The sequence below is a fragment of the Lutra lutra genome, chromosome 6 (genome assembly GCF_902655055.1).
Source record: "Lutra lutra chromosome 6, mLutLut1.2, whole genome shotgun sequence".
Classification (NCBI taxonomy): domain Eukaryota; kingdom Metazoa; phylum Chordata; class Mammalia; order Carnivora; family Mustelidae; genus Lutra; species Lutra lutra.
Window position 1 is genome coordinate 121,975,082 of NC_062283.1, and position 27,852 is coordinate 122,002,933.

The 27,852-nt window shown below is 36.0% G+C and overlaps 1 protein-coding gene across 4 annotated transcripts in view; it reads right to left on the bottom strand.

Annotated features, from left to right (window-relative positions):
- Positions 1-3,350: 3,350 nt before the first annotated feature.
- The window catches only part of USP45 (ubiquitin specific peptidase 45), a 71,203-nt gene continuing 46,701 nt past the window's right edge, over positions 3,351-27,852 (bottom strand). For 2 of the 4 annotated variants that reach the window (XM_047733889.1, XM_047733888.1), the window contains exons 10-18: positions 21,141-21,222; positions 19,088-19,179; positions 17,770-17,826; positions 17,296-17,439; positions 14,977-15,622; positions 13,544-13,641; positions 11,438-11,524; positions 7,756-7,909; positions 3,351-7,129 (exon numbers count right to left, since the gene is read on the bottom strand). In XM_047733889.1, coding sequence (XP_047589845.1) covers positions 6,999-7,129; positions 7,756-7,909; positions 11,438-11,524; positions 13,544-13,641; positions 14,977-15,622; positions 17,296-17,439; positions 17,770-17,826; positions 19,088-19,179; positions 21,141-21,222 — 1,491 coding nt within the window. In that variant the 3' untranslated portion in view covers positions 3,351-6,998. Of the gene's footprint in view, positions 7,130-7,755; positions 7,910-11,437; positions 11,525-13,543; positions 13,642-14,976; positions 15,623-17,295; positions 17,440-17,769; positions 17,827-19,087; positions 19,180-21,140; positions 21,223-27,852 lie in introns of those variants that run through there. The other 2 variants (XM_047733891.1, XM_047733892.1) reach the window with 2 other exon arrangements.

The following is a 27,852-nucleotide window of genomic DNA, read 5'->3' on the forward strand; positions in this document are numbered from 1 at the left end:
GCTCAACCTCAGGAAGACCGGATGTTAGTGAAATGGCCAGTCTCGAAGGTAGCGACTTCAGAGACCTTAACTAAACCCGCGGCGACTGCGCTCTTTGTTAACTTCAAAACGTCGCGCCCCCTTCCGGCAACATTTGCTCAACTCTACGTCACCCAGTTGGTCCCGATATTTCGTTCTTTACCCATGACCCTTAGGGAGAAGTGGGGAAATCAGTTTCTGTTCTGTTACTCCCGTTCTCTCGACTACAAGATGGCCTCCCGAAAGGACTTTTGCTATGCAGTTCCTCGAATGGAATACTTCGATTGCACGGTGTGTTAATGCGAACGACGTTAAAATATCAAAAGTATCTATTTCCGGGCTAGCACTACAAGTTACAAGGAACACAAAATTATTCCGAAGATACGGTATTTATTTTCAACTAAATCTTGGAAAATGCCTTTCTAAAGAGTAATAGGAAACTTTTGCGTGACTGAAGGGTGAACCAAGTTACTGAATTGTGCAAAAAAGGGGGGGGCATATTACAATAGAAATAAAATTAAGTGCATCTAGTTGGATAAAGAAGATAAATATAGATGTGAGGATATAGATGTCAGTTGCATGAAATTCAGTCTTCCTTAATAAAACACTTGAAACCTTGATACTCCTGGATGAGCATTAGAAGAAAGTCCTCAGCTAAAGATGGGCTGATCCTCAAATTCAAGTGGCCTTCGAAATAAAATTTTATCTTGGGAGAAACCCTTACAAATTACACCTGGCAATACCATAATGTGAGTGGAGAAAAGTTTCATTCGTTTAGCCTTTTTCCCTAATTTCCAATTAGCACAAAAAAGACTACACAACAATCTAATAGATTTTTTAAATCACTCGTGGGGGAAAACATCGGACATATACCACATTTTACCAGTGGTTATCTCTAATTTTGGTCTGTGATTTTATTTTCCAGATTTTTTTTTTTTGCACAGTGTCTGATTTTCCAATTTGTTTCTGAGATTTTTTTTTTTTTCCAGATTATTTGAGATTGAGAGAGCGGGTGCAGTCACGCGTATGCATGCATGAGTGAGGGGAGGGGCCGAGGTGAGAGACAATCTCAAGAAGACTCTCCACTGAGCACAGAATAGGACTAGGGGCTGATTTCTGGACCCCAAGATCATGACCTGAGCCAAAGTCAGACACTTCACTTACTGAGCTACCCAGGCACACCTCTGAGAAACATTAGAATTAGAGAAAGTGGTCTGTGAAACCTAATCCCCCTACTGAAACTTTTGCATGTTCCTACTGACCTCCTATAATCATATTGTAATTCTTTGTTGATTTCCCTAGTAGATTTGAAGCAATTTTCTGGTAGTTATCCCGGCCCTATCTCTATTCTCCAACCAGTCAGCATACTGTGTATCATATAAGAGTTTTTCCATTTGTCAGATGACTGAAGATTTTGAACAACCCAATAGAGGCCATTAATTTTGGAAACCCCTTGCCAAATGGAGATAATTATTAAATAACTCATGTTTTGTTCCTTGTGCCAACTTAAGACACTTTCAGCAATCACTGATTGCCAAATCAAGAACTGTATTTTTTAAAAGATTTTATTTTTTTGACTGAGCGTGCGTAAGCAGAGGGAACAGCAGAGGAAGAGGAAGAAATAGGCTCTCTGCATGTGGGACTTGATCCCAGGACTCTGAGATCATGACCTGAGCTGAAAGCAGTCGCTTAACCAACTGAGCCACCCAGGCACCCCAGGAAATGAAGTTTACAGTTCCATTTCCCTTTCCCTGACTTATCAGCTAGGATTTCCCTGTAATGTTAGGTAGTATCTGAAGGAAACGTCACACACATACATGTATTTCATCCCCAAACTTTCTCAGAATGTTTTTGTATTAAAGTGTCTAAAGAGTGATCATGTACATTATCTGCTACGGTCTGGTCATTCTGCATTTTGATCAGAAAGTACTGAAGCAGCCACCATCTTGGCAGTATTGGTAATCTGCTATTTATGACTAACAGATTAGCAGACTCTGTCAATTAAATTTTTATTAACTTTCCCTGTTTGCAGTGTTTGAAGTAGAAAATTCAAAGGGAGGGTATGTTCAAGTTAGTATTTTGCATTGCTGTGGAATCAAGTTAGCCTCAAGTTTAAATGGGAAAAAAAGTTAAATGAGATGTGGTAAAGATATAGAATTTAGAAGTATTCCTACCATTCAAGATGAATCTTTATACTGTTAAGTTCCATATATCATCCATCTTAACATTGAAAAATAAAATTCTTTAAAGCTGTGGTGTGTGTGTGTGTATATATATATATATAAGAATATTATTTAGCCTTGAAAAGGAATGAAATTCTGATATATGCTGCCACATGGATGAACTCTGGATTTTGCTAATGAAACAAGACAGCCCATGGGAGACTTACCCTTTCTTACCCATCCTATCTATCCCTCTTTGCAGTTAGGCAGGACCATGTGACTACTTCTGGCCTGTGGGTTGTGAGCGACACATTCAAGATGAATTAAATTGCTGGTGCAAGACTGTTTAGTGCTCTCTTCCCCTGCTAGAGTGGGGAGACCTGGTGTTAAAATGATAGAAGCACAACATAAAAGCCTGGATTACAAAGTCATCAATTGGAAAATAGTTGGCTATGAAGATTGCCCAGATTCACAAGGGAACATTGGGTGAGGAAGAAATAAACTTTTGTTGTATTAAACCACTGGGCTGTGGAGTTATTTGTTACTGCAGCAAAAACAAGGCTGTCCTAATGCATATTGGAATGTAAATGTTTTGGATTTCTGCTTGAGAGCAACTTTAAAAAATGTATGAAAATGGCTTCGGTTGAGGGGGGGGTCCATGGACCTCTGAAATTACATACAAAAATCTGGGTTGTATATTTTTCTGAGACTACATAACTGTCAAGATATCCCTTCCCAACTTCTACATTGTCATTAGCAAGAGTGAAGAGGGGTCCAGAATTAAAACCCTCCTCTTCCCCCAACTCACAACTTCAATAAATACTTTTTATATTAGTGAACAAATGATAGATGGTTTATAACTTTCATCATAATCTCAAAGAGCTTCATGACCCAAAAGAGCTTAAATCCAAACAGGGAGACAAAATATTTCCTAAGGAATAATCCTGTCTAAATAATCCAAATATTTTGAGAAACATCTGAAAAGAGGAAGATTCACCCTTGGTAGATACTGAAATTTGAGTGAAAGTGACCTGTAATATCTTTTGTTCTGAAATAATGAATTTCTGAAATGCAAAGGATAGTTTGAATATAGCTAGGTAAGCAAATACAGTGTTGATAAATATTATCAATATTGTGCATTGCAAAAACTCCAGGACCAACTGCGAAACAAAGAAAAAATTTAATATTTATTATGCATTTTTATACAGTAACATCAAAATAGTGCTCAATAAGTTATATAGCTATTTTCTAAAAACACTGCAAAAAAGATAAAATAGTAGGAATGGTATATAACCAGCATTACTCAAAATTAAAAATACAGTCCTCTATCTTTTAAACATTTGAATTGACGATTTCTACATGAACCAAAACATTTTAAATATCTAAAAATCATCTTTCTTAATGGACTAGATAATATATAAAGGCTCAATTTTATTGCACATATTTGGTTTAGGCTTATTTGATCAGATAACATGCAAATTATGAATATGAATTTAGAAGTAGGCAGAATGGTATTTTGTACTATAAAAATTGGGTGAAAGTGATACAGTTCACAGCTTAATCTTTAGGAAATTTTATTCAGCTGTTGTATAAAAATCACTAAAATCATCGCGCATGCGAGCTAAGAGCTATTATATATAGTAAAATAGCTCTGTTGGAGCATTTAAAATAAGAAAACAGGAATCAACTCCTCTTAGAACTGACACCACTACCACTCTCCTTGCCACCCAAAAAGGTGGTTTTCACATCTGGTTTAAAAACATTAAATAACAAAGTCTTAAATACAGAAATATATTTGGTTATGCCAAAAGTATTCCCATAATTGACACATAATCAAAATTTTATCATTTTAAATAGGAAAAAACAGAGGAAACAGGTTAGACATACCCTGTAAACCAGTTTCTAAATACAGCTAGTGAAACTTCTGTTTTACTTCTTAAACTCACTTGGCCAAGCACAACGGTAGTTATTTCAAGAATCTGTAAACATTTCTCACTTACTTGTATGGTTTCCTGAGGTCATCTAGAAACTATTGTTATTCTAGCAGCTTCACAATTTAGTACCCCTGCAAATGTGCTTTCAAAATGTTCAGAATAAACAAGAAATTAAATGTAGGCCCATGTGTAACTTAACATACTTTCCCTATTACAAATCTATCTTTAGGAAATTCTTAGGTATCAAAATCAAATTTGTTCCATTTACCAGCAGACCCTGAAAAATATTCAGAAACCCTAGGCCATAAAAAAGTAGATTTCAGACTTTGCTCTTTTACCATGAGATGAAAATAAAGTTTCTCTTTTCATGTTACTTCTGGAATAATGTCTAAAACATACATAGGTTTCTCCATTTTAAAACATGTTAAAATGGTGTCAGCACAGTGTCTGACCCATCTCAGGTATTCAAAAAATACATACTTACTGAACAAATGTTAAGTTAAACATAAGAACTACTGCAGTACTTGAGTACTGAGGTAATGTTCTAAAGCTACAATGTATCACTCAATGAAAAATCGTCTTAACTGGTACGCAGAATAAAGCTCATTCTGTCTCCTCTTTGATAACTACAGCACTGGTGCATTTCCTGGGCATCCTATTAATGAAAAGAGGACTAGGCACTTTCCCTGATTCCTGCCCTCACCTATCTCACCATCTCTGACTTGAGCTGTGTAAGGGATAAAGCCAAGAGGCAAGAGAAAAGAATGCTCTTGTTTCTTTCCTATCCTTTTTCCTTCCTTTCCCTTTCCTTCTTTCTCTCACTTTTTTTCTTGTGTCTGTCCATCTACCAATAAAACAGGAAGCAAGTGACCATCCAATGAAAAATATGTGCCTCCTAATGGTATCTTTTTTTAGGAGAAAGATGAGGTGATTTGATATTTACATTTGGGGGAAAAGATGGTAACTGTCATTACCAATATGGCTAACTTGAATAATGAGGTTTAACTAATATTTTCAAAAAAAACTCACTGCTCTGGTACTGAAAACTTCAATGTTCATGGATTACAAATAAACACAAAACATTGTTTAATTAACATTGTTTAACAGTTCAAACTGCTTTTTATAGGACCCAACCTGAGTTTGCAATTAATTTATAAAGATATATTTCTCCATCACATTAAAAAAAATCAAGAAAACACTATTATTTCAAATTTGAATACCTTAAAGATAGAATTTGTGCAATGACATTTTTAAGCTCTGAGTTTTATATATTATTACCATCTTTAACACTAATCACAATTCCTCCTAACCACATATCAAAAGGCAGCACCAGTAAACTTGACAATATTATACAACCTTTTAAATATTAAGAAGGGTCAAAGGTTTGGTTAAATATTTCCACACATTATCTACAGCCCCTATTCGTATCCTTCCTTCCCAAGAGGAAAATGAACTGGAACTAGGCACTTAGCCAGTAGCTGCCTGTAGTATGATGTATTGGCACTAATGATTAGAATGCTTGAACCATGCAGGTATGGGTTTTGATTCAGTAATGCCAGACCCAAGTAGCCATTATTTTTTAAAATTTTATGCCTAAGTAATAATAGAAGTATGTTCATGCCAAGTATTAAGCCAAGACAGCTCAATAATTTGTATTCTAGAGGAAGGGTTTAAGTACCAAATTTTTACTGTATTTATTTAAAAACTGAAATGCCAACTTTACACCTCATTAAAATACAAGCTAAGCCCACATGAACTTATTAATGATGCTTGTTGATGACAAAAGTGATCACAAATTCCAAAACCATGATTAATATTTACTGACCTACAGAACTAGAAAATTATATTTCCCTGTCAAGTATAATAATATAACTTGGTAATTTATATTTCAAAGTATCCAATGATCCCATGTGGATTAACAACTTCTATTTACCAATTCTGCTTGTTATAATTATCAATAGTTATATTTTGACGTTGGCTAATTACATGCAAATTATCTTCAATTCCATCATGAACAGGCTGCAAATAATACACTGATGATATACTTCAAAATTTGTCTAGTTGTCAAAACCTCAAAGCAACAAGCTAATCAATAAATTATGTGTAGGATCCTATTACTGAAGCTACAGTGGTATCTTTTTATAAGGTGGAATCACAAAATATCACGAGGTCACTGTACCTACTGTGTAAGTATATGTTATAACAATGTTTCCCACACAGTGATATATGTACACTGCTGGACAGCCCTGAGACATGAAGCGGAGTGCTACATGGATGAACAATTTTTCTCTAATCGCTATGTATTTTTAATGTCTATTAGAAATAATATAACTAGCACATAAAATGTGAAACATGCTCAAAACAAGGCTACGTTTAAAAATGTAAGCCAAAAAACTCAGGTTAAAAATAACTAAACAATGGCACAGGAGATAAATACATACACATACACACACACACACACACACACACACACACACACATATATGAAATCAGAAAGATGGTATGTAACTCACATTTGGTAAACACTGTTTTAAGGAACAATTTGATTAGCCAGCATCATTTCTGAATGCTGATAGTAATAAGCCACATTATAAGGCGGGGGTTCCTCTACTGCTGCAAACTCTTTTTTTTTCCTAGGATAAACATTCCTTAAAAACATTTGTTTACATGTATTTTAAGAATATAAGTTTGGAAGCACTGAGTAAATTTGATTTACATTAAAAGGATTCACCAAAGTGGTAAAAATCTTCAGAGGCATTTGAGGGACATGCTATTCCTACAGAAAAGACTAGAAAGGCACATTACTATATTATGGTTATGGTTGCAGCATTTAAACAAAAGTGATCTAAAATCATCATCATCATCACTAAGTATTACCAGATAATTATAATATTCTTTCATAAAAAAGAAGGTACGCTTGGGCACTCAGCGCTCTTGATTCTGGAACCACCTGCACGTAAGTGTCACTAACGTGGACCCACTGGCCTGTCGATTCACTATCAGGTTCCTTCAAATCTAACAAGACAAAAAGAAGTATAATTTTACAAAAAGTATGTTCTTATTCTACATTATAAATAACAACACATTATCACCAACTCTATCTATCTAATGCTAGATCTTACTGGTGTGTTTCTTCTTGTGTTACACATCTTCCAAAATCAACTAACTCTTTCAAAGCAATATTGGCATCACTTCACTCTAAATACCTACTGAAATATTAGACAGACCCATAAATATTTATTTGCTCAAGGAAAAGAATCATTCACACTGAAATAGAAAGAAAAGAAGTAAAGCTTGCTCATCCATAGGCAGAGTGTGCACATTTTCAACCCCCACTCTATTCTGAGGACCTGGTAGGTCTTCAAAATCTTTTGGTGTTGTTAAGTAAAATGCCACTCCACCGAAATACACGATGACTCAACACCCTGAAAAACAGTGTATCACCTCACACCATCTAGAAGGGGACAGTCTTACGATATTTAAGGTTCTTTAAGATGATCAAAGTACTCTTCAAGGTATTTCTCACTTGACTTTAACGAAGTGAATCCACTAGAGGTATCCATGAAACAGATGACCTCTTCCAGAAAAGGAAGAACACATTCATTTGTTTTTAGGAATAACATGAACTTAGGATGCCATACCAGGTACATATGTCTTTCCAGTGATATGCTGCAATAATTTCCTGGAGGGTGTTCTCACTTTCACATATGCTGTGTAGTGACCTCCTCTCATGGAGCCACTGTGTTCCACCACGCCATAGAGACCATAGAGAACTTTATCTCCCACACTTACATTCTTTTAGACAAAGGAAAAAGTGAAATTAGTAATTTTTTTCATGAAATATTATAAAAAGGAAAATTAAGTCAAATGTATGTCCTACTTAAACCAAGAGAAACGCATTGTTAAAACAACAATGAGTTGTGTTTCCACATGTATTAGACTGGCAAAATGCAAAAGCCTGACAACATTCTCTGTTGGCTAGGCTGTGAGGAAAAGAGTACTCACACACACTGCCTGCAGGAACACAAAGGGGTACAACCCCTTTGCAGGGGTATTTCATGTTATCTAAATTACAGAGTTTTTTTTTTTTTTTTAAGATTTTATTTATTTGACAGACAGAGATCACAAGTAGGCAAGGGAGGCAGGCAGCAGAGAGAGAGGAGGAAGCAGGCTCCCGGCTGAGCAGGGAGCCTGATGCGGGGCTCGATCCCAGGACCCTGAGATCATGACCTGAGCCGAAGGCAGAGGCTTAACCCAATGAGCCACCCAGGCGCCCCTAAATTACACAGGTATTACCCTTGGATTTATCAATCCTATTTGTAGGAGTCTATCTTACAGGTACATGAGCAAAATGTAAAAAAAATGCTATTAGTTATTATTTTGACAATTAGCTGCAGAAATATTCGTAATATCAAAAAACTGGAGACATGGGGATATAATGTACAGTACATGGAATATAGGTAATAATATTGTAAAAATTTTGTGTGGTGACAGATGATAGCTAGACTTATCAAGATCACTTTGTAAGGTATATAAAGGTTGAATCACTGTATTATATACGTGAAAATAATATAATATTGTATGTCAACTACACTTCGATTAAAAAGAAATTGGAATAAACCCAAATAAATCAGTCCCCATTAAACTGGGGACTGGTTGAATAAATTATGATGCATTGAGTATTACGTTGCTTGTAAAAAAGAGTGCAGACTATCTCAAAATATTGCTGTGAAATAATCTCCTGGATATAATGTTAAGAGTAAGGTATTAAAAAAAAAAAAAAAAGGATACGTATTGTAAGCTGTGATTATTTAAGAGTGAAGACGCATGTACACATATCTGTTTATATTTTTAAAAATTACAGAGGAATAAACAAATTTTAAATGGTTTATATATAAAGGGAGGGAAGAAACAGGTGGAATGAACATGGAGAAAGAAAGCTATACTTATTTGAATTCACCTTGTTTTATTCATTTAATACATTTGTTTTTGGAACTATGTAAATATTTTATGTATTTAGCAAAATTTTAAATATTTAAGTTTGAATTTAAAAAGAAATCCCTAAATGAAAATTTAAAAATTAAACAGGTGAATAATATATTCCAGTTGGAAGCATAATCGTCCAGAGAGAAACCACTAAGGTTATATCAAGAGAACCCAGAAGCCAGCTTGAAGAGCCTTTCAGTAGCCAACTACGGACCCATTTATATTCTACTAATATATTAGAACACAAATAAAAAGAAAAGTGTAGTAAGCTGAAATATATTTAATGTGTTTCAATTCATAAATTAATAATCATAAATTAGGGGTGCCTGAGTGGCTCAGTGGGTTAAGTCTTTGTCTTTGGCTCAGGTCATGATCTCAGAGTCCTGGGATCAAGCCCCGTATCAGGCTCTCTGCTCAGCAGGGAGCCTGCTTCTCCCTCTCTCTCTGCCTGCCTCTCTGCCTACTTGAGAGCTCTCTCTCCGTCAAATAAATAAAATCTTTTTAAAAAATCATAAATTAACTGATCATAGTTTTTAAGGATGCCACTGATTTAATTCATTATTCTGAAAACTGGTTTAGAACGGGAGAGGTTAAGAATCAAACATTTATCCAGCCTTTTCTATAAAAACTCTATTATAACTAAATAGATTAAAGGAATTTCTCTCTGTATAGATGTGCTCAGCTAATCAATGAAGAAGGAATGACAGATTTAAAATGCCACCATTCTGTAATTCTTAATGAACTCATGGATCTAGCACTTGTGCATCACTGCTTGCTAATACCACAGAAAGAAAGGTAAATGGCATTATGTGCCACCTGATTAAAACAAAACAGAACAAAACAGAACAAAAACATGCCCTATAAAATAGCCTTAGCAGGGGGAACAAAAAGCATCAAACCTGTATCTGTTCAAGGCTCTTAAGAGCCAACTATCTATGTGTAGGAAATAAAGAGGACAAGGGAAGAATTATCAAAATCTAAACTGCCAGAAAGATGACTCAATTTCTTAAAAACATTAATTAAAAGGGAGAAAAGGGGAGAGAGGTGGGAGAGGGGAACTATACGTTAAAAGAGACTAGAAGACATCCAATCATTAAATGTATAGACCTTACTTGATACTAATTCATTTTTAAAATTTCACTTGTGAGATAACTGGAATTAAATACATTAGATGATATGAAGGAGTGTTGTTGTTTTTGGTTTTGGTTTTTTTAAGTGTGAAAATGGTATTGTGGTTATGTTCTTTAAAAAGGGGAGGGAGTGATTCTTCTTTTATAGATACACAAAAAAATACTTATGAAGGAAATAATGCCTGATGTTTGCTTCAAAATAACATGGGAAGTAGTAGGTAAGCATGTGGATATGGCAGGACTGGCCACATACCTAAGGTTTTAGAGCTAGGTGATGGGTGCTATATAGGTTCCTGTTCTGTCTACTTTTGTGTATTTTGGAAATTCTCTGTAAAAAGTACCTTTTAAAAATGTGTTTTTATAAATTTAATACAAACCCTGTTGCCACATTATCAAATTCTATGAATATGGAGTGTTACTAATTGATAGATAGTGCTGGTATTCTGCAGCAGATAAACTGAATCTGCCAAATAGTTGCTTTTAAGATATTTTTGTTTTGATTAATCAGTGTAGTAAAAATATTAAGTACAAGAGGCATTCCATTCCATACCACAAAATCTAGACTGCTAACCAGGAATTATGAACAGAACAACATGTTACCCCATAACATGTGGTTCCCTCAAGGGAGACAAAGCCATTGATTTCACCTACATAGTTCTTACATACATACAAATACAAGCAATTATAAACCAGTCTGCTTTCTATATCTAATTACTAAAGTATTATCGATTTTAAAGTATCATATTCAGCTGACAAGTATACTATTTTCAGTAGTGTAGATGAAATGGCATGAAAAACAATGCACTAGAATATTGACTCACAAAAGAGAATGAACTCCACAACTGCTAAAACTGTTGGCAATCAAGCACATCATTCACAAGGAACAGGAGAGGTCACAAGATCTGCTTACTTCTCTCTGCAACTATCTGCTTCCAGCAGCACTGACAAGCAGCACTGATCTTCCTGACCACCATGCCTCATGGTTTACACAGCTTTTCAACTGTCCCTTACTCTGTCTCCCAAAGGACAAAAGTCATTCAGTGTGTTCAATGTCCCACATTATGGATTTAACTTCACTAATGATAAAATTCTCTTTCAGAGAAGCTGAATGAATGAATGAATGAATGAAGGTATGAAAGAAACAAAGGCCTAATACTTCTAAGCATATTATTTACATGTCAATTAAACATCTTAATATATACGATACCTTACAAGTAGCAGAACAGAATGGTGCTAAATCAAGCACAAGTGGAAAATCTACATGTCTGTTTACTTTTCGAAGACTCAAGCCAGCCTTAAAAAGAACAAAAAAACAATTTTTAACGCAACAACCATCTAAATCACTGTTAGTAAAACCAAAAGAAAAATCCTAGAAGTTAGCTTTCTTAATAGCTATAAAAACATGACTAACGAATAATCCAAAACTGATATATAACTTTGACACCATTGATTAGTCTGTAAATATTTCCTAAGGGCATGAATTCTTTCTGTAAGTTCCTAAATTGAGATGCAGTACCAAATATAAAATAACTGTGGTACATCATGAAATCGGCTTCTCAGATGTGATAATACCCTATCTTGTTCAGAGTAACTGTGCATATACACCCTTCACTAGTTATTCTCATGTAATGAGACACAAGACATCCGTTCCTGCTCTCCTTGGCCACTTACTTCCACTGAGTTTCTAATTATTGGCCATCAAAAATCAAGAATTTAGGGGCACCTGGGTGGCTCAATTGTTAAACATCTGACTTCGGCTCAGGTCATGATCCCAGGGTCCTAGAATCAAGCCCCACGTCAGGCTCTCTGCTCAGCAGGAAGTCTGTTCTCCCTCTCCCACACTCCCTGCTTGTGTTCCTTCTCTCACGGTCTCTCTTCTCCATCATATAAATAAAATCTTTTAAAAAATCAACAATTTAGTCTAATTTTTCTGTGGATACGGATGGGGGTGTATAGAGAAAAACCTCTTCCTGCCTACTTATGGCCTGCCCGAAATGTTGCAGATACATTATCAAAACTCCTAATCTTTTCCTTGAGATTTCTTCCATGGGTTTTATGATTAGAAAATCTTCCTCCCAGGCAACTCCCGCGAGTCCCCTCCCTCCTTGGGAGCTTTGTACTATCACCTTGCTATTTTGCTATCATTCAATAAACTCTGCTTTGCTGCCCACCAAAAAAAAAAACAAAAAACAACAACAAAAAAAAAAAAAAAGAAGAAGAAGAAGAAAAATCTTCTTCCCAGAGGTCAGGTTAATATTCATTTAAGTTTTCTTCTAGTCTTTTGAAGATTCGTTTCACACAGTTAAAATATTTATCTGAAAATAGTATTGATATATGGTATAGAGGGAAGCTTTACATTTTTAAATTTCAGCTCTTTTTCCTAAATCCTTTATCAAATAATGTACCCTGTGGGGTGCTGGCTGGCTCAGGTGAAGGAGCAAGCAACTCTTGATCTTGGGGTCAATCTTAGAGTCCTGAGTTTGAGCCCAAACTGGGTGTGGGGATTACTTAAAAATAAATAAACTTAGAAACAAAAGAGAATACCTCTTTCCCAACTGATTTGAGATTCTTCCTTTATCATAACAAGAGTTTTAAGTAATATTCATGTTTTATTTATTGACAATCTCAACCATACTGTTCTAATGATATAGTTTTATTTTTAAACTGGTGTCAAAAAAATATCGCCCATTCTAACTTTTTCCAAAAAGTTTTAGTATGTCACTTATTTAGTCTTTCAGAGAAATTTTAAAATCATTATATCAAATGAAAAAAAAAATGAAAAAGTCAAAAACAAAAAATGAGACAAGGCACTGGATTAAAACTAAGCATAGAGAAAAATCTGACCCACTAAAAACATTTAGGTTCCCTCTCACTATAAAGTCCCTACATTTGCATTTTGTAGCCCTTTTGCAGGTAGTCCAAGTCAACCATGTCCAGCCCACCTATCCCTCTCACTGGGCTCATGAGAACTCAGAAAGTTATGTGCACTTTGCTATTTCCCTGCTTCTAAGGATTCTTAATAAACTTTATTTTTCATTCTCTCTCTCTTCCATACACGTGTGCACACATGCGCACACACACACACACACAACTTAGGTTCCACCACCCAAATCATCAAATACAGTATTATGAATTAAACAATTTTAATTAGGAAATTCTTGTAAACTATTGTGGCTGAAAAAGCAGTAAATCCCTTATGACAAATTTTTATATTAAACAAGTTACTGTCTAATCCTTGACAGCATTTTACAAGGCATAGGGCTCTGTGAAACATATGACAAAATTACTACAGTGCTACTAAAAGGGCTTTTACCTGATGGAATCTTTTGAGATGGAGAATTAGGATGGCTGGAACAGCAGAAATGAGCAATTGTTTCCTGGCATTAGTATAAACTCCTTCTGCTTTCTTTTCTATATAAAATATAGTAATTTATTTGTAAAATTCCATTTTATACGTTATATACCATACAACAGAGTTAACATTCATGAAGAAGCATCATATATTTTTAAACATGTTAAAGAAATTAGACTCTGGTGACAAGGGTGCCTCATATACTCCTTTCCAAAACTCCACTGAAATGAAAGCGATTTTTTTAAAAAGCACATACTTATGAGGACGAAGACTAGGGGAGGTGACACTTGCAATGAAAATTTTGGGAGCTAGGAAGCAGATGGACTAAAGCAACTTATGTCAATGCCCTCCAGCCAAAGACCACCAGAAACACACCTGTAGTTGAAAAAATAGGTCATTACTCATTGTAGTGAAAGGAGATCATGAGTCATGGGAACCACAAGGCATTTCAGTAAGAGGTTGTTAGAAAGTACCTGGGGTGGGATTTGAATATGGCCCACAACATATTTAACTTAGATTAATAGAAACTGGTATTTCTTACTTCTCCCATCTAGACATTTCTTTAATTACTAGTGTATTAAGCATGTCTTTATTCTGATACTTTGACACCTAGGGCCTTGCTGACATTATAAGGAAGGCTTCAGCCAGTACTAGCAAATTCCTAGATACAGTAAATAATAGAGTGCCTCTCCTATGCAAACCAATCAAAGTGTGCCCTCATCACACTAGTGTCACATACTATCCAACTAGAGACAGCCCCATTGTCCCAGAGCCCACTGGAATTATTCAAAACTAATCAATCAGTCCCAAATTCATTGATTCCAATTCCTTCCCTGGAAGCTACAAAAAGGCTCTTGTCTTCTCCTCACTCCTGCCTCCTGACCAACTCTGGTGCTTCCCGGTGTGGCCCTGCATGGCGTGGCTTAGTGTCCTCCCTCCTCCTCAGAACTGTATGTAACAAACTATCTTTTCAGCAGCAGCTTCTCCTGATCTATGCGCCTCACCACAACTGGTTACAAAGCCTGCATTTTGAAACAACTAGTCACTAAGAAGCGGAGTATTCTCTCCATATCAAGGCTAGAGATGCACTAGGGAAATTTCTTCTGGAAAGATTTCAGAGAGCTAGTCCACCAAAATAAGATTCTGTGGATTTGCACTTTTCAAGGCAGAGATGAGTATTTCCTGTTCAATTGACTTCATCAAAAATCTATTTAGAAGTGCAGTCACTATCTTCAGTGCTGAGATACAACAATGAAAAAGGTAATTCATGCTTCCAAGCAGCTTAAGTGTAGGGACAAGGGTCTCAGGTTCCTCTATTTCGGATCTATACCCAGTGGTCACTGACTATCAAATACCCCGTGAAGACGAAGAAAAACAAAAACCTAAATGTTCACCTGCAGAACCGGTTTCCTTCTGGTGCCTCTGTTTCTTCTCAGTACAATTCTCACACAGAAGCTTGTTATTCCCCATTAGTAATTCCATAGATGTAAACTGGTAGAAACAGGACTGAAGCGAGCACTCTTTAGAGGCAGTCACATAGCTCCGAGAAAGGGTCTGAAAGGCATTTGGGGGGCGAGGAGACAGCACACGCTTCTCCTCCGAAGAGCATACACTCCTTGGAACACTTCGTGGCTTATTTTCTCTATCAAAATCTCTCTCTCCAGTTACAGGGCTGCTCAGACGAAGTTCAGAGATAGCTTCGGCCACTCGCTCCTCACCGCGGCCAGGCTCGCGGGTGGGTGGTCCAACGGCCGGCGGCTGCGGAGAGGGGGCGCGTGGCTGCCCACGGCAGCCCGGGGGGGACACGAACAGCACAGCCTGCTCAGAAGCACTTTCGGACTCTGAAGCCTCGCTGTCCGCATCAGCGCTGCTCTCAGAAGGGCCGGCCTCCCTCTCGCTGCCATCCGTGGCGCTTTCAGTCAGAGCCGACTCGGTATTCGCGGTGCTCTCGGGGGGCCCACGTTTCCGGTGCATGACGACTGCCCGACCTTCTCCAGATGACCATTTTCTTACACATTTTCTGCCACGAACTAGTTGATTCTGTAAGTTGACAGTATTTTCATAGAAAAGAATCTTTTGACCTTACTGAAAATAAATGCAAGTCTTATTTACATGTTCCACGACTCTTGAATAAATGCTTTTTCTAGACCCTCTGACATCCATTTCCTAAATCTACCTAAACTACAATCAATAGAAGATATAATAACAAACAGTTCTAATTTAAAATTAATCTTGATACAAGAAACCCACAAGAGCAGTTACTAATCTGTGGAGAAAGTAGCAAGTCTTTGTAGAACAGAGCTGTGAGGCAGGCTTTTAAGTTACAATCCTTTTTCTGGAGTCCGGCCACTTCAAGAGCAGTCTAAAAGAAAAAGCTAAGCCTGATAACATATCAACTTGCCAAGTTATACAAATCATATCACATTAAAAAAAAAAAGTTTGTTTTTTTAAAAAAACGAAGTACAAATTTAGATTGATTTCTTTAAGTTTTTATGGGATAATTCAACAACCAGCTAGGTCCCTAGTGACATAATGGGTCTAGACAATAGTCATGAATGACTGGTGACATCAAAGATTAGACATCAAACATCATGTGCGTCTCCTTGGTGGAAGCATACACCGCCAGTTGAAAGTTTTCTTGCTAAGGGGTGCCTGGGTGTCTCAGCCAGTTGAGCATACGACTCTTGATTTCAGCTCAGGTCATGATGTCAGGGTTCGGAGACTGAGCCCCACATGGGGCTCCACACTAGGCACGGAGTCTCTCTCTCTCCTTCAAAATAAATGAAATTTTAAACAAATGTTTTCTTGCCAAAAGTCAAATAAATAATAAAACTTGAGCCTAGTTAGGTTTTTAGATTGAACTGCCTTAGAGAGGAAATAAAGGGACTAAAGAAACCTATTAACACCATGGAAATGCAATAGCAAAATAAATTACTACTGAATGTGGGAATGTGAGAAATTATAGGGAAAAAAAAATGACCTGATTTCTTCAACAAATGCCCTCTGCTGGGAGCATGCTTTTCCCTCTCCCTCTCTCTGTCTCTCATGAATAAATAAATAAAATCTTTAAAAAATAAAAATAAAAAAATAAAAGAGATATAAGAGACGTGATTAAGAGATGGCAATCAACTGCAGTCGATAGATTTTTTTTTTTTTACTTTTTAAAGATTTTATTTATTTGACAGAGAGAGACACAGTGAGAGGGAACACAAGCAGGGGGAGTGGGAGAGGGAGAAGCAGGCTTCCCGCCAAGCAGGGAGCCTGGGATCATGACCTGAGCTGAAGGCAGACGCCTAATGACTGAGCCACGCAGGCGCCCCTATAGATCTTTTATAGATCCTAAATTCAAGTACACATTAAAAAGCAAAAACAAAAAAGGTATTTATGAGACAACTACAAAAATTTAAATAATGACTAGATGTTGGCAGTATTAAAAATTGTTAATATTTTTAGTTAGGATAATGTGCTGTGGTTATGTCTTCAAAAAAGTATCTTTTATTTAAGAATTATTTCAAAATAATCTGAGATGGGGAAGGGGAGAATGTGGGACAGCTATAGATAAAATATGATTAGCCATGATCTGGTAACTGTGAATCTGAGAAATGGGTACATGGGAATTTATTATACTACCTTCTCTACTTTTGTGTATTTTTGAAACTTTTTTTATTAAAAAGTTTTTTAAAAAGATGTCTCACAAATGCATATAATCTTACCTTATCTTTAGACGAAGACTGGTTCTTGGTGGCTCTGGGTTGAGGAGTATTTTCTATAGTAACAGTGTCACTGTACTGACCATTATCTGTCGCCTGCAAACGTCTACATTTACTCATTCTTCCCAAAAGTACAGGTTTTGAAACCTATATAGATGTCATGTACATAACACAAAACTTCTTTAGGAAATATTCTGGATATCATCTACTTTTTAAGATTTCTAGCTCATTTGAAATTAGATAATTTCCTTAACATTAATTCTCAAACTATAATACATAACAGTTTGAAGTCCCTGAGAGTAAGAACTATATCATAATTTATGCATATATACATAAATCCCAGTATCAAATACAGTATATGAACTCCATTATTGTATAAAAAAAGACTCTCAGATAATGTGATCATATGCTCAACAAATATCTAAGTATATGAATGAATAAATGCCTTCACAGAAGATTCATTAAGTTTCTCCTTACCCTTTCTTCTACTATAGGAAGTGAAATATCAATAAAAGGATCGTTCACTGAGGAGATCTTAAAAAGAAAACATATTGAGAAATTCAGTTAGAGTTCTAATATAGACAATGGAGTTTTATAAAGTCTTAAAGAAATCAAACTTCCCAGGAAACTTAGAATTTCAAGTTAAAAAACATCCCTGGAATAAACCATGATTTTAATTGGGTAGAGCAGCACATACTGTTAATCAAAACAAGATATCCCAAAACCTAATAAATGCAACCCAGCTGAAATTTATAATATTGCCAATACGACTAACTTAGAATATTCAAAGTAACTTCAAAATAAACTGTGTTTAATAAAACTGATTAACTAAATTACATGCAAATAGAAACATTAAAAAAAAAAAAAAAAAAAAAAGCCAGAGTGCCTGACTGTGTTTTGCAGATTCTTTAGGTGAACTCTGTTTAAAAGGATTCTCTCTAGATTCACAGACCTATACCCCTGGGGATAAAAATATATTATATGTTTATAAAAAATAAAATTAAAAAAAAAAAAGGATTCTCTCTAGCTTGTGAGCGAGAAATCAAGTTCTATGTTGAAAATACTAGAAATTTAAGTAATGTCATGTTGACAAATGCTGTGCTTCAACATGACAGGCTAGAAGGAGATGTAACATATAATCCTGATTTTATAAGACTACAGAGGAAAAGAAAGGTACTCCAAAATCTGGGACAGGAAAATCTAACAAAAGTTTATACCTATCATACTCCAAGCCATATGCTTTCAGAAATACTTTTACCAAGTAATTGAAAACCTATAAAAAATGTTTATGTGTTTTAAGTTGTTAAAAGTACAGATGGCATTCAAAATAAAAATTATCATTACATTCAAAGGTGAGTCTACTTTAAACAAAACTTCAAGTTACATAAATGTAAACTTTAAATAAAATGTGGTAGATTACCCTAAGTTATGTTACTACCTTAAATTATTTCTATTAGAATCATATTTTAGGGCAATGCATAGTTATAGAACATAGTTACTCCTTCCCATAAGTTTCTCTTTCATTTCAATCCAAACAAATAGCTAACACATTCCAGCACATTAAAATAGGCTAAAAGAACTTCACAGGCTTGCCGAGAGGAAAAATAACACTTAAAAAAATTATAAATTATGTTTCTCCTCTGGGAGTGAAGGAGATATTCTAATGACTTTTGAAAACTACAAGGTAGTCATCTGTCACAAACAAAAATAAATGCTAATGATTATATGTGAAAGAAAACAAAAAATGATATCACTGTAATCTATTCCATGTTGAAGTGAATTCCAAAGCACCTACATTTGCACATTCTTCACACATGACTGTGCTAGTTAATTCACCAATAAAGATCCGATCTATGAAGTTCATTTTCACACCTTCTCTTCCATATGCTGTAAAAATAATACTTTTTAATGCAAAAAAAGTCAGCCATCAACCTAACAATGTAACATGCTTTTCCTCTGTTTACTTAAAAGAAATCTGAAGATAGATGTCCAGTACATTAATAATATACTTCTTTGTACAATGTACATAGATCATACTATATAATGTCATTCTCCTTTATAATTCTGTAGAGAAAATTTGATTACCAGCTACAGCAGATTCCAAGAAATGATGAACTGTTCTTAAACTTGAGGCAAGAAAAGTAGACCAATAACCATTGTTTATAGCTCAACTGCTCGCATTAAACCCTTTAAAGCCTCTGTGCCTAAAGCAGAGGTAACGGGGGGAATGAAAAAGAAGATTATGCTTTTAGGGCTACCGATGCCTAGGCGATAACTATGGAAACAACAGAGTAGTAAAAGACAAGTAAACATAGCATAGTGTAAAGAATTAATTTGGGCAATTTGTAACTCATTTATATATATAATACATACATATATATATAACATTTATATATGTATGTGTGTTTGTGTGTATTCAGTTTAAAATGGTAAAATTATTCTGTTTGGGAAATATTTATAAATCAAAGAAAATTATGCCTGTGATCTGCTTCAAAATAATCATGGGTTAGGAGAACATAGGTAAAACATAACATGCCATGACTTCAATGTAGTTTAAGAGGGGTGAGGAGTACATGAGGCTCCATCATACTATTCTCCCTACTTTAACAGAGGTTTAAAACTTTACACAGTAAATTATGACAAAAAATATATATTAACAAACTTCACTCCTCTTTCAAACTTCAATCCTTTTTGGATCTCTAATTTCAAATTTAATACAAACAACATTTAAAATCATTTTAAAACATTATCTGAAGCACTGAATGTCACAGCCAACTCATAGCTAGATATATCATTAAACATCTTTAACATAACAATTACTAGAAGTTATGGCAAACTAAGATGTTTCATTAAGAAAACTGGATTAAAAATAGAAAAGATCACACAAAACTGAAGGAAAAGCAAAACTGGGCAGTTATTCTAAACATACAGTAGATGGCACTATCTCAAAACAAACAAAAAAACCAAAGCATACATGAGAATCCACATTTTAAAAAATCTTGAATCCTTCACATGAAACTAATGTAACATTGTGTGTCAACTATAATTTAAAAATATCTTGAACCCTTAACTGTATATAGTTTGGGCACGTACAATCATTTTATGAATTACAGACCTGTAGTATATATATAATGACAAAAAAATAGATAAGAAAATAAATAAAATATAAATAATATTTTGAACACCTTCTAAAAATGATGACTTCATATTAACACTTTGTTAATATCTGAAGACAGAATATATAGTTAGGACAAAGCAAATCACTCATATCATTAGATATAAGCCCACACTTAAATATTGGTAATTATAAATAATTAGCTTTGATTAGATAATCACTGGTTTTGCCTCATACTTTGGCTGAGGAAGAGTCGACACTAAAGTAACAGGTATGCTTGGTTTAGTACTCTCTCCAATAACTGGTTTCCATGCAGGAATCTTTGGACCGCTTAGGCATTTGACTAGTTGAAACTGTATAATAGCCGTAAGTCGACTTATCCAAGCACAGGTCAAATGCAAAATGATACAGTATGATGAAATGGAACTTCCAAGTGAGGCTACTGCTTTCAACAACCTTTCACATCTCCCTTAGGAAACCTCACATTAGGGTATCAGTGTCAGTCTGTATATTTGATACTAATTTTAGTTTTTAAAGTTCACATGGACACATCCTAAAATTTTCTTTCTATGACTAACTAGACTATCTTGGCAGCCATGGGAGTAAGAACACTCTCCCTTTAAGGCCACTACTTTATAGAATTAGTTCACATAAATGCTCAGTTCTTTTTCCCCTGAAAAGAAACTTACAATTTCTTCAGCAGAAAGTTTTAACAGTGAGAGAATCAACATACCTTTGACTTTTTTTCTAGTATCCTCATCAGCAGTTTTAGTAGTTGGGTTGTTAAATGCTTTTAGAATGCTAGCTTGTATTCGCTATAGAACAAATAAGAATTTAATAAGAGTCCATACTTGAATGTATTCTTATAGATTTAGAGTAAGTTCTCCCTCTTTTCCCTCCTCTCCCCCACTCCACCACTCTGTCCCTAAAATGATGTATCATTTTAATCAGGACAAAAGGTAACACAGAGACAATGTGGAATTTATCCATTGAAGAAAATCTTTCTATATAAGAAGCTATTAAACTAGTCACTATGATCTTCATCTAGATTATTTATATACATACATGAGCAAGTCCAGAACATCAAATAATTTCTATAGCAAGAATACCCCAAATCTTGGCTAGTTATCATTTTATTTGAATTCAGTTGTCAATAATGAGTATTAGTATTAAAGTCTTTAGCAGCTCTTAGGAAATGACGAGATTTATATGTTTCCATAGCTCTTACCTATGTTTCAGGAGAGATCCAATATCATAGAAAACTTTTTCAGAATGAAAACCGGATTCCAAGAATAAAGACATTTGAGCTAATAAATTATCATCTTTTATACTAATTATGTCTCTACTTAGTGGATGAATTTAATCTTCTCTAATTCACATTTTTAACAGTGCAGTGAGAGGAAAGCTTGTTAATTATCCTCCAGAAGTTTTTGGTTTTGTTTTTTTTTTTAAGTAAAGTCTTAATCACAGGTTTTCGTATGTGAGGCCACTGTTTGACCTGTACTTCCTGAAAATGGTACCTAATTCTGTTATTAAAAAAATATTATATCAAAGAAAAATGAACCTCAAACTGCAGACTTGCCAGAGAATAATAAAAGTACCACATATCAGAAGCCAGATACTTTCCACTGTTCAGAAGAAAACTCACAGCCTTAAATATTTAAAACGATTAAAAAGAATAAAAACAAATGAATTAAACAGCCAAGTCATAAATTTAGGAAAAGGATATCAAAGCTGAATGAAAGTAAATAACAAAACAAAAGAGTTAATGAAAATAAAAGTATGTAAACTGAAGAGATTAATAAATGAATCAAAAGCTGATTCTTTGGGTGAGGGGTAAATAAACCTACTAGCCAATCTTTTTTCTTTTTTTTTAATTTTTTAAAAAATTTTTTTAAAGACTTTATTTACTTGACAGAGAGAGAGAGATCACAAGTAGGCAGAAAGGCAGGGGGAAGCACACTCTCCGCTTAGCAGAGATCCCAGGCCGCGGGGCTCAATCCCAGGATGCAGGGGCTCGTCCCAGGATCCCAGGACGCGGGGGCTCAATCCCAGGAGGTAGGGGCTCAATCCCAGGATGCGGGGGCTCAATCCCAGGACACAGGGGCTCAATCCCAGGACTCGGGGGCTCAATCCCAGGACCTAAGATCATGACCTGAGCCGAAGGCAGAGGCTTAACCCACTAAGCCACCCAGGTGCACCATCTACTAGCCAATCTTTTTTTTTTTTTTTTTTAAAGATTTTATTTATTTATTTGACAGAGAACACAAGTAGGCAGAGAGGCAGGTGTGGGGGGAAAGCAGGCGCCCTGCTGAACAGAGAGCCTGATGCGGGCTCGATTCTAAGACCCTGAGATCATGACCTGAGCCGAAGGCAGAGGCTAAATCCACTGAGCCACCCAGGTGCCCCCTACTAGCCAATCTTAATCAAAGTAAAAATGAAAAGCGTTAACATCAACCTAAGAAAAAGGAAACCGCTAACAAAATTAAAGATATTTCAAGTAATCATGAGAGACTACTTTGCTCCACTCTCATGTAATTACATTTGAAAATTCAGAAAAAATTAGGTAATTCTCTAGGAAATGAGTCCCAGAAGAGACAGAGTACCTTCCAGCTTTCATGGGGTAGGTGAATGAGCAGAGAGAGAAGAATGGTGTTACACAGTACTCCTTACAAAAAGCTCCAAGCCCTAATGATTTCACAGAGGAATGCCACTAAACATATGTTTCAGAGCATAAAAAAGAGAAACGTCCAAATTATTTCCATGAAGCATAATATTGCTACTAAAGCTGACAGAGAATATATACAACACATGCCAACATCACGTATGAAAAAAGCTCTAAGTAAAATACAGAAGCACATTAAAAGAATAATATAGTATCATTAAGACTGTTGTTCCAGTAATGCAGGGATATTAGGAAATCTATTCATACAAGCCATCATATTAACAGATATAAGAAGAAAAACATTATAAGATTAAATCCCTTAATTTATTACCATTATTTAGCACTGTATTGATGTTCTAGTCAATGCATTTGATAGAAAAATAAATCTCAGAGGTATAAAAATTTTAAGGGAGATAAAATTATTTGCAGATGACATGATTTTTTATTTGGAAAAGCCAAAAGAACAAACTGAAATGAAAAACTACTATAAATAATAAAAGAATTTAATATGGGGTATGTAAATATAATGAAGTCAATAGCCTTCACACACACAAACAAAAACCAGTTAGATGCAATGGAAGAAAATGCCTCATTTATAATAACTAAAAAGATAAAATAATGAATAAACTTAAAGAATGTGTAAGACCTAAAGGAGGAAAACTTACAAACACTACTGAAAGACACAAAAGAAAACCTGATCAAATGGAAAGACACACCATGTTCTTTGACAGGTCCTAAATAAACCTTTCATTTTTGCCCCCTAAATGTGTTCATTTAACATAATTCCAGTAAAAATAGCAATAGTTTTTTTTTTAATGTGAGAGATTGAAGGGAGAGAGTAGTTCTAAATTAGATATGGAGAAATAAATAATAGCAATGAAAAAAATCAGTGTGGGGGGAGGAAATATTCTGACAGACATTGGTCTGTCTGCATTGAAATACATTAAAAAATGGGCAGAGGACCTGAACAGACAACATTTTTCCATTGAAGACATACAAATGGTAGACGCAAAAAAAGATGTTCAGCATCACTAGTCATCAGGGAAATACAAATCAAACCTGCCATGAGATATCACCTCACGCCCATCAGAATGACTAGTATCAAAAAGACAAGAAATCACAAGTGTTGGTGAGGATGTGGAGAAAAAGGAACCCTTGCGCACTGTTGGTGGGAATGTAAGTTTGGTGCAGCTACTGTAGAAAACAGTATGGAGATACCTCAAAAAATTAAAAATAGAAATACCATATGATCCAGTAGTTCCACTAGTGGGTATTTTTTTTTTTTAAGATTTACTTATTTACTTACTTGAGAGAGAGAGAAAGAGAGCAGCAGCAGGGAGGAGAGAGAGAAGTAGGCCCCCCATGAGCAGGAAGCCCAATGTAGGACTTGATCCCAGGGCCCTGGGATCATGACCTGAGCCGAAGGTAGATGCTCAACTGACTGAGCCACCCAAGTGCCCCTCACTAGTGGGTATTTACCCAAAGAAAACAAAAACACTAATTTGAAAAGATATATGCACCCCTATGTTTACTGTAGTGTTACTTATAATAGACAAGATATGGAAGCAACTACATGTCCATCAAAAGATGAATGAATAAAGAAAATGTTCTAATGGAATACACACACAATGCAATAAATTCTTGGACATAAAAAAGAATGAGACCTTGCCATTTGTAAAAACATGAAGGGACCTGAAGGATATTATGCTAAGTGAAATAAGTCAGAGAAAGACAAACACCATAAGAGTTCACTTATATGTATAATCTGATACAGCCACTCTGGAAAAAAGTATGGAGGTTCCTCAAGAAGTTAAAAATACAGCTATCCTACAACCCAGTAATTGCACTACTGGGTATTTACCCCAAAGATACAGATGTAGTGAAAAGAAGGGACACATGCATCCCAATATTCATAGCAGCAATGTCCACAACAGCCAAACTGTGGAAGGAGCCAAGATGTCCTTCGACAGATGAATGGATAAAGAAGATGTGGTCCATATATACAATGGAATATTACTCAGCCATCAGAAAGGATGAATACCCACCATTTACATCGACATGGATGGAACTGGAGGGTACTATGCTAAGTGAAATAAGTCAATCAAAGAAAGACAATTAAATGGTTTCACTCATATATGGAATATAAGAAACAGCGCAGAGGCAAGGGAAGCAAGGGCAAAAATGAACTATTGGGACTTCATCAAGATCAAAAGCTTCTGCACAGCAAAGGAAACAGTTAACAAAATCAAAAGACAACTGACAGAATGGGAGAAGATATTTGCAAACAACATATCTGATAAAGGGCTAGTGTCCAAAATCTATAAAGAACTTATCAAACTCAACACCCAAAGAACAAATAATCCAATCAAGAAATGGGCAGAGGACATGAACAGACATTACTGCAAAGAAGACATCCAGATGGCCAACAGACACATGAAAAAGTGCTCCACATCACTTAGCATCAGGGAAATACAAATCAAAACCACAATGAGATACCACCTCACACCAGTCAGAATGGTTAAAATTAACAAGTCAGGGAATGACAGAGGCTGGTGAGGTTGCAGAGAAAGGGAATGACAGAGGCTGGCAAGGCAGAAACACGGTTGGTGGGAATGCAAGCTGGCAAAACCACTCTGGAAAACAGCATGGAGGTTCCTCAAATAATTAAAAATAGAGCTACCGGGCGCCTGCGTGGCTCAGTGGGTTAAACCGCTGCCTTGATCTCAGGGTCCTGGGATCGAGTCCCACATCGGGCTCTCTGCTCAGCAGGAAGCCTGCTTCCCTCTCTCTCTCTCTCTCTGCCTGCCTCTCCGTCTACTTGTGATCTCTCTCTGTCAAATAAATAAATAAAAAATCTTAAAAAAAAAAAAAATAGAGCTACCCTATAACCTGGCAATTGCACTACTGGGTATTTACCCCAAAGATGTAGTGAAAAGAAGGGCCATATGCACCCCAATGTTCAAAGCAGCAGTGTCCACAATAGCCAAACTGTGGAAAGAGCCAAGCTGCCCTTCAACAGACGAATGGATAAAGAAGATGTGGTCCATATACACAATGGAACATTACTCAGCCATCAGAAATGATGAATACCCAACTTTTGCATCAACATGGATGGGACTGGAGAAGATTATACTGAGTGAAATAAGTCAAACAGAAAGAGTCAATTATCACATAGTTTCACTTAATTATGGAGCATAAGGAATAACAAGAACACTGAGGGAAGGAGAGGCGAAGTGAGTTGGGGAAAATCGGAGGGGGAGATGAACCATGAGAAACTGTGGACTCCAAGAAACAAACTGAGGGTTTTAGAGAGAAGGGGAGTGGGGGGATGGGTCGGCCGTTGATGGGTATTAAGGAGGGCACATATTGCATGGAGCACTGGGTGTTATACATAAACAATGAATCTTGGAACACTACATCAAAAACTAATGAGGTACTGTATGGTGACTAACATAATAAAAAATAGAAAAATAATTTTTAAAAAAAAAGAGGCAAGAGAATTCCCAGGAGCATAGTTAGTGGGAATTCCAGAACAATGCCTGTACATCAAATGTGGGAGGCAACCAACCCAAACCAAAGCAGTGAGAGCAGGAGACAGACAGACTGTCACCACCAAGATCCCCCTGTTCCTGTACCATGTTTTAAATCTGAGAACAGAATATATGGGGAATGAGCTGCTAATGTCCTTATTCTCCTCCCCTAGCTCTGCTGTGGATCAGCAGAGGATACACATTACCTAACCCAAAGTTGTTCTACTCTGACCTGTTCCTGAGAGCAAGGAGATGGGTCATAATGAACTCAGAAGTAGAAGACACAGAGCAGCCTTTAACCTTTTTGAACCAGAGAGCTAGCCACCTGGTCTGTCTGTGGCTTTGACTTTGACAAGCGTGGCTCAGGATACATTCATGATCTTGCCCACTGACTTCCCCAGAAAGAACGCTTAGAAATTCTGAGACACCAAAGCCAGACAATGTTCTAGAGATTCTCTCAGTCCCTCTTTTTTTGGGATCCTTCATCTGATAATGGGAATAGGTTTGTACTTAGTAACCAGTTATGTAAAACTAAACAATCTATGGCTTAAGCATACACAGGTCGCTCTCAAAACTATAAGAAAATGAAATGATTACTGTAAAAGTAAAAAAAAAAAATCAGGGCACGTGGGTGGCTCAGTGGGTTAAGTCTCTGCCTTTGGCTTGGGTTATGATCTCAGGGTCCTGGGATCGAGCCCCACGTCTGGCTCTCTGCTCACAGGGAGCCTGCTTCCTCCTTTCTCCCTGCCTGCCTCTCTGCCTACTTGTGAGCTCTGTCTGTCAAATAAATAAATAAAATCTTAAAAAAAAAAAATCATCTCCTCTGATGAAGAAGACATGTTTGAAAAGAAAGAACAGGTGGCTTCTATGGCACTAAAAACATTCTTTTTTTTAAACTTTGGGTGTGATGGTGAGGAGGGTTTCTAGTGGAAAACGACTTTTCCTTATGCTTTAAACTGTGTAAATATATACATATATATATATATATATATATATATATACACACACACATTCTTCTGTACGTAGGATAGATTTCATGGTAAGTTTTTAATACCTTCCCCCAATAATTGTGAAACTGAGTTTCATTTATTAACTGGCCTACAATCAGCACATTATATTTCCTAGAACTGCTGACTATTCTCTTCAAGTATATTTTGAAAGTTGATTCAAGATTCAAAAACATAAATATATACAAAGTAGGGTACAAAAGTAAACAGTGATCCGTGCCATGTCATACTATCTTGAAATAT